The sequence below is a fragment of the Clupea harengus genome, chromosome 13, assembly GCF_900700415.2.
Source record: "Clupea harengus chromosome 13, Ch_v2.0.2, whole genome shotgun sequence".
NCBI lineage: Eukaryota > Metazoa > Chordata > Actinopteri > Clupeiformes > Clupeidae > Clupea > Clupea harengus.
In genome coordinates, this window is record NC_045164.1 from 24,906,545 (window position 1) to 24,919,167 (window position 12,623).

At 42.5% G+C, this 12,623-nt stretch overlaps 1 protein-coding gene across 1 annotated transcript; it reads left to right on the top strand.

Moving 5' to 3' along the window:
• The first annotated feature begins 906 nt into the window (after nucleotides 1-906).
• hmx2 (H6 family homeobox 2) lies at nucleotides 907-3,346 on the top strand. Its single transcript, XM_012828200.3, has 2 exons — nucleotides 907-1,426; nucleotides 2,304-3,346. Exons 1-2 carry the CDS (start codon nucleotides 1,168-1,170, stop codon nucleotides 2,849-2,851), a joined length of 807 nt encoding a protein of 268 aa, XP_012683654.1. The 5' UTR covers nucleotides 907-1,167; the 3' UTR covers nucleotides 2,852-3,346.
• Nucleotides 3,347-12,623: the final 9,277 nt, after the last annotated feature.

Consider the following 12,623-nt stretch of genomic DNA (forward strand, 5'->3'; position numbering starts at 1 on the left):
CAGCGACCCTCCAATCAATTAGTCAATCAATTAGCATGGTCCAGCTCCACTGGCACCAAGCCAGCAGATTAGCCGTTAGATAATGATCAAATTAATACTTAATATAAAGACAATGGACTTGGAACGAGTTTATTATTTTCGCGTAAATTAGTTACAGGTCCCATCACCTACGGCACTGCATTATTATTATTTGACCAATTGATATTTTGAAAAATTGCTGATTTTAATGTATGTATAGTGTAATAGTCTATATGTTATGATATGCAGGCCTATGAATGTATGCATGTACATAAGAAATGTCTTTATCATATCTCATGCTTAGCCTGCTGGAAGAGCCTTAAATGAAGGAGGTGGACGTATTGTGTCACTAAGGTAAATGTTTGTATGCATCCTACAGAATTTTCCAAGCAAAACCTTGGTAAATTACCATATTAATAATTATGTTTAATCACAGGACAGACAGTGTAGTCTAAAGTTTTTTTTTGCTCTATGGCTTCCAGAGGTCCTACTTTTTGATAGCTTGGATATGTGTACAAAATTATACTGCCGTGTTTTTTTGTCATGACATACCTGTGAAGTTCTCTGGTGGCTATTGCCCATATTATCACGAACAACTGACAACAAATTAATTGGTGTTCTTAGTTTATTCTTCTACGTACCTCATTCAACAACATTGGACAGTATCCAATATGGGGCTTGTCCGAATTTTCGCCTCATACTGGATAATACTCATAACTTTAACATAAAGTCTGATGGCATTTCCAAATAAAGTTTCCTGTTGCAGTGAACACTTGTATTCTTTATCATGAAGCCCCTTCTCAAGCCGCGGGGCGAACTTGTTGAGGAGTATTTAAAAATCCCGGGTTTACATTGAGCACGGGATTGGTTCGCGCGAGGCTTACCTACATGCAAATGAGGGCACGCTCCAGCCGCCTTTAGTCCACAGCGCGTGGATGTGGAGAGCAATGCATTTGTGCACTCCTGAGCGCCACGAAAAACAACTAAAATAATACTTCCACCCCTGGAGAGAACTTACCAAATTGTTTTTATTTTCGCGAGAGAGACCGATGTTTACAAACGAGGATAGTTTAAACGTTGACTGTTATTTTTAAAATAGGACATCGTAGTATTTTAATCGATAGAACTTTGTTATGTTATGAGGCGAGAATGAGTAACTCCGAGGACAGCGGAAGCAAATGTTCGCCCGCCCCAATTTCTAGCTTTACCATTCAGTCAATACTGGGTACACCGTCCGAAAGTGCACGATCTGCGGCCAAGGAGAGCTGCAAGCCGCCGCAGCCCAGGAAACGCACCCTTTCTGTGTCATCGGAAGAGGAATGCAGCGGAGGAGAAGATTGCTTCTGCTCCGACCCAGGTCTACCTGAGACCTGCAACCGACACCAACCCCTTAACTTTTCCTGTCTAGGTATGTCGGTTTCCTTTTTTTATCAGTAAAATATCAACTTAAAATGGTTATTATTGTTGTAATATATATGTAGTTCTCAGTGGCAACAGCACCTGTCCAGTGTAGCAACAGAATAAAAAAGCCAATTGTGCAATAGTGGCCTGTTTAGTTTAGATTTGCCTGCCAGCATTAGCTGCAGACTAGATACAACTCCCAAGTGTTTTAATGCGGCATATCAATGCCACACCAGTGAGCAGATGAAAGGTCAAATAATTAACAGGATGTTTTCCCCCCTCATTCCTAATTTAATCGAGTCTGCTAATTGATTACACAGGCTTTCAGAATGAATGTGCTACATTTCGTCAATTGAGCGTTAAATGTAACCTGATTTAATTAATATCGCGCACCAGTGCTGGCCATATTATATTGTTTGTTTAACAGGGTACTTGTAACCTTTTAACAGTCGATCAACCAGTCAAAGTTCACATTTAATGATCTCTTGTACAAAGTATCGAATAATGGGTACATTTTCGCTGATGAAAATTGAAGTTCACTGAAGCACAGTGATGTTGTGTAATACTCAGAAAGACTAAATGAGGGAGGGGTTGCATTTTTTAAACACTGTACTTATGACCAGTTTGTAATTTTCTTCATTTTGTAGGCGTGCATTTGAGCACCGAATGCATGCTTAATGAAAACCCTGATACATGTAAAAGTAATCAAGAGGGTTGTAAAAAATGTCGCTGGGACCAAAATAATTATTTCATAACTTAATCAATTTAGAAACTGTATTGTTTACTAGTTTAGCATTCACTGGTAAAAAAAAAAAAAAATTACCAGTTAGACATTTTGCGAGTGTCTGCTGTAACTGTCAACGATTATGATGCTCCTGCTGCAGGTGCTACAAAAGGACTAATATCTGGCCAGGATGGGCTCGAGAGACGGCCGCATTTAACACAGCCCTTACTACCGGACTACAGAGAGGAGCAGGAGGGGGCATGCAGTCAAATGTCGCCCATTTCCGAGGACAGACAGAGAGACGGCTCGGACAAACCAAATGGTAATGCAAAGAAGAAGACACGCACGGTGTTCTCCCGGAGTCAGGTCTACCAGCTGGAATCCACCTTTGATATGAAACGTTATTTGAGCAGCTCCGAACGGGCCTGCCTCGCCTCCAGCCTTCAGTTAACGGAAACTCAGGTGAAGACATGGTTTCAGAACCGGAGAAACAAATGGAAGCGGCAACTCTCTGCGGAATTGGAAGCTGCAAACATGGCGCACGCTTCGGCGCAGACTCTAGTTGGAATGCCGCTAGTTTTCAGAGAGAATTCGTTGCTCCGAGTTCCGGTTCCGAGGTCTATTGCATTTCCAACCCCACTATACTACCCAGGAAGCAGTTTACCGGGGTTACCTTTGTACAATCTTTATAACAAGATTGATTATTGACTCCAAATTGATGCGAAAAATCTACGGGGAAAAGTACTATTTCACAAAACACAATACAGAACACCTATATGTTTGACATAATCATGTCTATTTATATCACTTTATTTGGTGAATTTATATTTCTTATGACACGGCAATTGTATGTGTGAGAAAGAGGCGAGCTTCTGTAAATGTATAAAATACACCATGTGTATATTAATTATTTTGTACCTTTAACCACAGTTTTGTCCCTCGTAAAACCAGTTTTACACGTTATATGAGGAAGTATGACATTGTAATACGCATTGAACTAAACTCTCCAAATTAAACCCTCTGCATGTCCAGTTATACTTGTTTTCAAGACGTTGATAGGTACATTCAAATATTGATCTTCAATAACAATCTTTAAGTTAACCAGTCTGGGTGCTGTATGTAATGTAATATCTGGAGGCACTGGTACAAGATAAAACATCTTTGTTGTAATCCACTCATACAATAAATTTTCTACATCAGCAATCGTTGTGTTTCATCCATCTTGCAACGGTCAGTTGAATTGGTATATTTGCAATATGAGACTCTTAAACACCAAAGATACATATTTGCATTCATTTAAATTCTCCCACCGAAGTAATGTATTGTTTTCAAAAAGTCTCGATACGTTAAAACACCAGGGCTTCAGATCTGATGAAGGAGGCCTAGGACCCCTAAAATGCCTGCGTTAGTCCTCTCATCGGGGAATAGCCTAACGTCGAAAGAAAAGAGTTGATACGAAATTCAAAAATATTTCAAGGAGATGTGTTCAAATTTCTTTAAAGTTATTTCAGGTTACTGAATTCTTTTCGTGATCATGCAAAGCTGGCATCGAGAAACGAAATGTGTTATTTTAGAAGTGCAGTGAAGAAGAAGTGTATATATGACCAGACTGTAGAGTAGCTAATTCTGTTTGACAGCGTCTATACACAGTAAAGGTACATTTTGCAATATTGGACTATGTAAGGTTTCGGCGAACCAAACCGAATAAACATTTCCGGCCAATTTACCTGTAACAGGTAATTTACTAATAACATGCAACTGTGTGACGCGGTTGACTGATTGGCGTCTATGAGAGGTTAACCACGCCAGAGATAACCCGTCATACATGGTGCATTATGATAAGGCCCTTGGATGCCAAACTCATTAGGAATATTAACACGCTCCAAGTCAAATGAACACACACATTAGCACACACATGCTCTGGTGGTGGCGGGACCTCTGCCAATCAAAAAGACAACGGGATTTTGGCAATCTGATAGAACTCACGTCAAATAACACCAGTACAAGTATCTGCTTGCGTTATTCTATCGCCTTTGATTGTATCTGCTTTTCATGGAGAAAGTTCATGTAGACAAGTGAGCAGCTGCCGACATCCAAGCGACAGGTATAGAAAACACCTCCAGGGTATCGTTAATAAACAATACAACATTAATGCATTGGCCCAACAGAATACATGCATTCCCCGAAATATTGTTTGTGTAGTTGTCAGTAGCAAGACTGATCATGGCTTACTAACGACCAGTGGTAGAATACAAATTCAAACTGAGCAAAACAAGACAATGCACAGGGATCCAGCGTCTCAGATGACTGACTGACTGGATCACACAATACCGCGTGGTTTGTGAAAGCTATGTTTTTACTTCAGCCAAGAGCAAAAACAGAGCATGTTGTGATCCGATGTTGTTGTTTTTTTTTAACTATAGGCCTTTATTTTACATTGGTTCATGCAAACATCTTCATATTCTTATCCCAGTGTTGAAGGTCTCTTTTAGCAATGGCCTCTTGATCGTTGAGGAAACGCTTTTCAAAAACGAATGCAAGGCGTAAAAGAATTACAGACAAAGAATAACAGAAAAAAAACTTCTGATGTGATAGCAGCTTCCATGAACACTCTGGGTTGATGTTGCTTTGAGAGCTTCTTCTGGCGTTTCTCCAATTTACAGGGAATGAACAAGGCCTCTGCCTTTGCCAGGGAGATTTTAGAAGAAATGTTATAGCCTATGTGCATATAGAGTAATGGAGCCCATATTAATTAGTTATAAAAGATACCATTATAAACACTTAATGAATCATTTCTGGGGGCCAAGCAGCGAAGGTTCCTAGACACCCATTGATGTTCTACCTTTTCTTATTATTCCTCCTTAACATCTTCTTCTGGCGCTGGTGTATATGGCAGCCTCTAGAACTGTATGGTGAAAGGTTTTGATATTTGGCACACTATCCTATGATTCTTTTCACCATGTTTAATGTCAGTGCCTCCTAATGCTTTAGCGCCACCATTGGGTCAAAGTTGGAGGTGCATTTTTTTTAACCATATACGTCATTTTCCAAAATAAGGTACAGTTGGATTCTGTGGGTCAAGCCGATTTTGATACACCTCATGGTGTCAATGCCCGCCATATTGGATTGTATGAAAAAGCAACAAAAAAAAATCACAGGCCACAGATTTTTCCAATCTTCGCCAGCATTTGCACAGATGATCTTGAGGTCAGGCCTCACAAAAGTTATCATGATGTTCGAACGCGTTTGTCAGTCACAGTCAATCGAAATGGGCAGCAAAGGCGCCGAACAGGAAGTAAGGTCACATCTCAGGAACGCTTTGATGTATTAAAACCAAATTTGGCATATGGACTCGGGACCATTAAAAAAGGAAGCACAATTATTTTTTAATCATTTGACTGATAAACCATAACACTGGCTCTAGAGGGCTTTTCGCATTTTTATTACAGTTTGTTTTCAGCGGCCACAACCCTTGTTGAATCTCCACCCAATTTAGCACAGTTAATCTTCACACAAGGCCTCATGGAAGTTATCAGACGGATTTTATTATCTTCCATTACAGCCTATCAAAAGCCGCCAAACAATACGTGAGCCGATATCTCGGCCAATCTTTGGTCAGTACACTTGCCTTGTGTGCATACAGCCATTCCCGTGGCATAACGACATCAAGTTTCTATGGCAAATATGCCCTGTTGGGTTGCTTGGCCCCCTCATTGCTGCTTGCGTCTATATTTATTATTTTTACTATTATTATTATTATTGTTATTGTTGTGGTTGTTGATGACAATGATGATGGTATTTGTAAAATACATCATGTTCTATGTGTATGAATGAAGACAGAAATAAAAGAAATACCGATGTAAGATTACAGAATACACAAATCCCAACAGTGTGTTGTAAATCTTTTCTACCATAACATGTAGGGCAGATATTTCTTGTAACAATAGCAAATGGCTGCAACACCATTGAGCGTGTAGATGTTGTATGGGTTTGAGTAGTCAATGAGGCCATTGACTAGAAGTTAAATATATCAGCAGGAGTGAATACTTACAATTCCTAATTGTTTGCAATATCTGAATAATTACAACTCTCAGGAATTTAGAGAGGGTACTGTCCTCGGAAAGTGCCAGACATTGTTGTAAAAATTTGAAAGGGACTGGTACACTGGTATCTGGCATTTATCGTGATTATATATTTTGTACTAAAATACACAGCGGTGCTTTTTTTTAAAAAAATATGTCTTTTTGTTCTTGTTCTTGTTCTTTCTGTTTTCTTGTGAGTGATCCTCTGTGTGGATGGGAGGACCGGTTTAAACCAGCAAGTGCTATTTAAGTCTGCTGCAACTGGTATCAGTGGCACTCGTTTTTCAGTCCTCTCAATTTCCTTCTCACTACTTCCTTCACAATCTCCCTCTCTCAACGCCGTGGCAATATGCCTTTTAATAGGGCGCTGTCAACACACAGACACCTGCGCACACGCAAACACACAAACATGCACGCCGTCCCTACACTCATGCTTTTGAGGCTTTCTTTGGTGTGACTGATAAAACTGTTGTCAGCGCAGGCTCTGCTTGGGCCCTCACCTGTCACGCTCTGAGTTTCCTCTTTGTCTCAGTGCTAACGGCTACATTACAGCGCCGAGGTGGACGGAGGGAGAAAGGGAAGGAGAAAGAAAGTGAGTGGGATGGGGGGTTGGGGGGGGGGGGGGTAGAGTGAGAGAGAGAGAGAGAGATATATAGAGAGAGAGAGAGAGAGGGTTAGAGCATCTGATGCGGTACAGATTATTCCTGACCCAATTTCGGCAACAGCCGCTCTGTGTTCTGGGCAAATGGATCGAATTAGATGGCGGCAGTGGTGATTTATGGGAAAAGGATGGCACCTGGGAGAGAAGCAGGCAGGAGAGGGACACGTTTGTGACAGAAAGCGGAGGAGAGCGAGAGGCTTCGTGTGAATGAAGTTGTTTATTAACACCCCCTCCAGTCATTATGTCATGGCATCAGTAGGGGTGTGTGTGCGGGGGGAAGAGGATGGTATTAGCCCGGGTTGGATGGTGATGAAGAGGATGGTATTAGCCCGGGTTGGATGGTGATGAAGAGGATGGTATTAGCCCGGGTTGGATGGTGATGAAGAGGATGGTATTAGCCCGGGTTGGATGGTGATGAAGAGGATGGTATTAGCCCGGGTTGGATGGTGATGAAGAGGATGGTATTAGCCCGGGTTGGATGGTGATGCCTCAGCCTCCCTTCCTTTCCCTGTACACTAAGGAGTCAGCTCGGTATGCCGTTTGGTATCAGATGAAGAATAAAATGGAGATCATTCAAAAGGAAGCAAAGCAGCATTTTACGTATTTTAAAGGGACACTGTATCTCCTTCACTCTCTCTCTCTGTCTTTATGTCTCTCTCTGTGTGTGTGTGTGTGTGTGTGTGTGTGTGTATGTGTGTGTGAGAGAGAGAGAGAGCTTTTGGCTTGTTATGTATTGGCTAAATGGCAGGTATGAATTACAAATTTTAATAGTAGGGCAATGAAAATGATTTGAAGTGGTTTTAACGGCTGGGAGACAGTGGCTGGCAGCCCTCGGATGATTTGCAGAGATGATATGTTGTGGCTCAGGATTCATCAAACTTGTCCAGTACAGCGACAAGCAAGTGTAATTCAGTTTGTGGAATAAAATATGGCCTGAGTAACAGGTACCATAGACACAACGGAAGAGAGCGCAGAGTGGGGGACACACAGAGGCAGAGGCAGAGGCAGAGGTAGAGAGAGGAAGGGCATTTCTGATTTTATTGGTGTGTGTGTGTGTGTGTGTGTTCCTATGGTATACTACTTCCTGCTTTTTTTTAAGATAGCTTTGTGCTGCAGGTCTGTCATTGCAGTCATATTAACATTAAAAAAAAAAAAAAATGTTACCGTCTTTTACAGACAGTGTTGCAATCAGAGGTATGTTCTTTACAAGATTACTGGCGGGAATGCCTGGTTTTTACATTCTTTACATGCAGTACTCTCCGAATGGGTGCTCTGAGTGTGTGTGTGTGTGTGTGTGTGTGTGTGTGTGTGTGTGTGTGTGTGTGTGTGTGTGTGTGTGTGTCTGTGTGTCTGGTTACTGTATATGTGTGCGTCACATATCTTCTGATCTAAACATGCCAAGAAATCTGCTTCAGACGTTGACTGGAAATGGTGTTGATTCAGTTTGAAATGGGAGTGGTGCTGAATGAGAATGGCCCAAAAATGTGAACCATATCATCATCACAAGGCCCAGGGAAGTGAATGTGTGTCGGGGCGAGTGCTTTAAAGGCAATCGCCATGCATTACCCGCATAGCATCTCCCAGGACCTGTTTTCTGTCTTTAAATGAATTTGAGAAACCCATAACCTGGTTTCTCAGGCAGCGATGTCATTTATGGCCTATCCGGGCTCCCATAGTTATTGACTAATGGCTAAAAAGGAGGGCTTGAGCCTGAAGTGATTTTTCATGATTCTGTTTTATATCATCCCTAAATGGACGAGCAGGAGGGAAATCATGTTTGCGCCCCCCCTCCCATAACTACCACCTCCCATATCCCCCCAACACACACACACACACACACACACACACACACACACACACACACACACACACACACACACACACACACAGTAGTCTATTGAGGGGGAAATATTTATGTGAGCCTTTGTAAAATTTGTGTTTTTTATTTTCTCTAGGCAATTAAATTAACATCACACTTAAAAAACACAAATATAGAGTTGCTTTCTCTTTTGAACATATAAGAAAAGAAGGTGGCTGTAATTGTATTAAACCTAGGGTTTAATAGCTTTTTACAGCATTGCCCTTGATAAGTAAAACATTCATCCATGTTCATTCATGAATAATGCTAACCTACACGACTGAAGAACAATGGTTAATCAAGTACACTAATTACGGTGTAACCACATAGATTATTTTACATTTCATGAACCTTGTTAAGGTGAGAAAATAGGAACTCTTTTTTTTTTTTTTTTTTAACAAGCAACAGTTGTATCGTCTTCGTCATCCTCTCTCGTCTTCCCTCTCTCCCCTCATTCCCCCCCTCTCTCCCTCCCTCCTCCCTGCCCTCCCTTCTCCCCGTGACCACCCTCCCTCTCGCCACGGAGCCGAGGGAAGATAAAGCATGTCATTATTCTATTTAAGAGCTACAATTTTTGTAATGGGACTTTCAGCAGTCTGGAGAAGCGCAGGCAGCTTCTTCAATATCCTGGACATTATTTGCTCGTTTAGTTAAATGATGTTTCTAATTCCCTCATAATTACGTGTAATGAGGCCAACTCTCCCCTTTCTGATGTGACTTCATCTTAATCCGAGATGGCATCCTTTTTAGGGATAATTACCCGGGAGCGCGGCTGGGGAGCGAGGGCCAGGGGTTTGTTGTGTGTCGAGCGTGCTGCAAATTGCTCCGGTTTCCTGCCATCTTGCCTTCCCGCAAATTGGAAAATTAAGTTTCTCAGCCGGCTCGTGCTTAAGACGGAGCAGTTAAGCATGCTTTCCCGTCCATCCTCTGCTAATGAACTTGGAGGGCTGTCAGAGAAAGAGAAGAGAAAATAATTGTTGAATTAGGGTGTAGGTTTTTCAGTTTGGTTTTGTCTGTGTCTTGTGGTTGTGTTTCTGGGTTAACATTGTCAGACACTGTTTGTGGTTTGATGCTGTGTTTCAAATGATAACGTTGAGGTAATATATCATATATATATATACATATACATATACAAGAACATAATGTAGATACCTACACAAACACACATAGAGAGAGAGAGAGAGTGGAGAGAGTGAGAGAGAGACAGAATCATTTTTCAAGTGCACATTTAATTTTCTTCTGTTGCTGTGCTCATGTGATTGTTTGTGTTTATTGGTAATGCATCTCTGCTAGTATGTACATGTGCATGTGTACATAGGCATGTCCATGTGTGTGTGTGTGTGTGTGTGTGTGTGTGTGTGTGTGTGTTTCCCCTAAGTGCTGACGTGTGGCAGACAGTTTGGCTCTACATGGGGCTGTTACACAGTGGTTGAAGAGGGGTAAGTGTGCTCTAGTGGGCGGTCTTGTACATTTACCCAAACCACAAAAGGGTCTTATGTTAACACTGGGCCACCGCAATGACCTTCAGCTCACATCTCTCCCTGTCCAAAAGCACCGCCTGATCCAGGAACTCTTTCACATGAGCAACTCACCCACAAAAATGCAACGTTCGAAATGAGCGATTTTACTGGAACAGATATTGCAGATACATACACTGCTTTGAATATATAATATATATATATACACACTACATGCATCCCGTCCAGGGCATACATTATGTCTCTTAAACACTTGGGATGGGGTGGTATAGGGGGTTTCATTTGAAGTTAATGACGTCGTTATCTTTTCAAAGTATATAAAATATGAGGAAAGCAATATGTCTTGCCAGAAGGAGAGTTAAATGTGGAAATCAAATTGCTCAACTGCTGCGCATTGAGATCAATATAGAAGGGCTCAGTGTTCCAGTCTATCGATGTGCTGTTGTGAGACTAATTAGTCATAAAAACAGATATGTTTTTCGATGACGCAGTCAGTGATAAGAAAAACACAGTGACACAAAACACCTGGCCGATTAAAATATTAGATCAGCCGGCATCTTGCAAATGGGAGTTCCATATTTTGTCATTATCATCAAATACCTCATCTGTTATATTTATCTCTTTAGCTCCCGGTTGACAGAAAAGTGAAAAGTAAAAAAAAAAAAGTAATTTGAACAAGCCAAACATTTGGAGCGCGTGCATGTGTTTTGGTCGCATTCGACATTCCAGGCACGCTTTTGTTCAGCAATGCATTTGGAGACGCACCGCGGCCCGGTTTGGCTGGGCATCTGATAGTGGGGTGGTTTTTAATTAAGAGACTTAACTTGCTCTTTGTTGCTGCGAAGTGCTCTTTTCTCCTACCTGGGTGGAGTTCTTGGGAAGAGTCTCCCTGGGCTCCCTGGGCACGGCTCTCCGCCTCCCCTCCCCTCCCCGCTCCTCCTCCACCTCCTCCACCCCCCCCACCTCCTCCTCAATGCCCTGATTCCAGAGCCCTGCAGCCGGGTAATGGGCCAAGCGGACTATCACCTGACAACTAATTAGAGCTCGGCAGGCCTGGGAGGGAAACCTTGTCTTTGAAGGCAGGATGGAGACAGAGGACCTGCCAATGGGAGAGAGTGACACGTGCAGGGCCAGTGAAGATGCCTGCACCTGCGCCACACTCAGGGCTAGTCTAGTGGGCCAGCACGTCTACAAGCACACTCAGGGCTAGTCCAGTGGGCCAGCACGTCTACAAGCACAAGTGAATGTTGAAAGGGGAAACACTGAATTTGTATTGGTATACAAGCTGTACGTCATATCTATTATGACGTCTCAGTACTGTGGAATCCTAGCATTGAATTAAACTGGGATTGAGGAAATTGTTGTAATAAATTGAAATGTCTACAGTCAAAAGTTGTTCTTTACTTCATATCTGTCTCTTGTGTATATGTTTCTCTCTTTGTTCATAGCAGTATATCTCTGTGTGTGTGTGTGTGTGTGTGTGTGTGTGTGTGTGTCCATGCAGCCCCATCTATGATTCTATGTGGAGACCCAAGGTCTTTCTCCGAGAACACATTTGTAACCATTAGTTGAGTGTAGTGTTTCATGTGCAGAGTGCCTTGCGAGCCACTGTCAGAGAGGCCGCACGACCGCGGCGGTCGGGCGACTGCAAGGGGCTGCAGGCATTATGGAAGGAGGAGGGGAGGGCTGGTGCCTGGCCGTCCCACAGATGATGCATCACGCTGGGCTGAGGGGTAACCTGAGCCCCCCCTCTGGTCCTGGTGCAGCCCTTTTGGCCTCCATGGTGCCCTGGGGAAGCTTTTAAAGAGATTTGGCAGGTGAGAAAACAGCTCTTCAAAAGAAGTGTTGTTACATTAGAAAGTAATGAGCGGCAGCTTAGGGCCACGGATCTCTTGCCTAATTTTAGCCCCCCCACCACCCCCCCCCCCCCCCCCTTTTCTCTCTCTCCTGGCCGGACAGGCAGGAGGGCAGACCCCTCATGAAAAATACACAGGTCACACAGCAAGTGCATGTTTGTTGATGTGTGTTCTCACACCTCACAGCAAGGTCCTTCTCTCTTTGTGTGTTTGTGTGTGTGTGTGTGCCCTGCGTGTGTGTGTGTGAATGTGTGTGTGTTTATCTAAACACCTCTGTTGTTGTGTGTACTTTCACTTACGTCTGTGTTCTCTGAGAAATGACTCTTTTATGTGAAGATGTACAGGTCAATTCTACACTATTTTTTATATTAAAATGGACCTGAGAACATCTTACTGTGAGGGATCATTCTTCATCTTCTTCATCTTCTTCCCATTTGTGCTTGCATAAAGTATGTGCTTGTGGGTACTAATGTGTACAAGCCACGAAGCAACCACATAAATAGACCTGCATCTTTTTATTTATTTATTTATTTGCAAATGCTTGT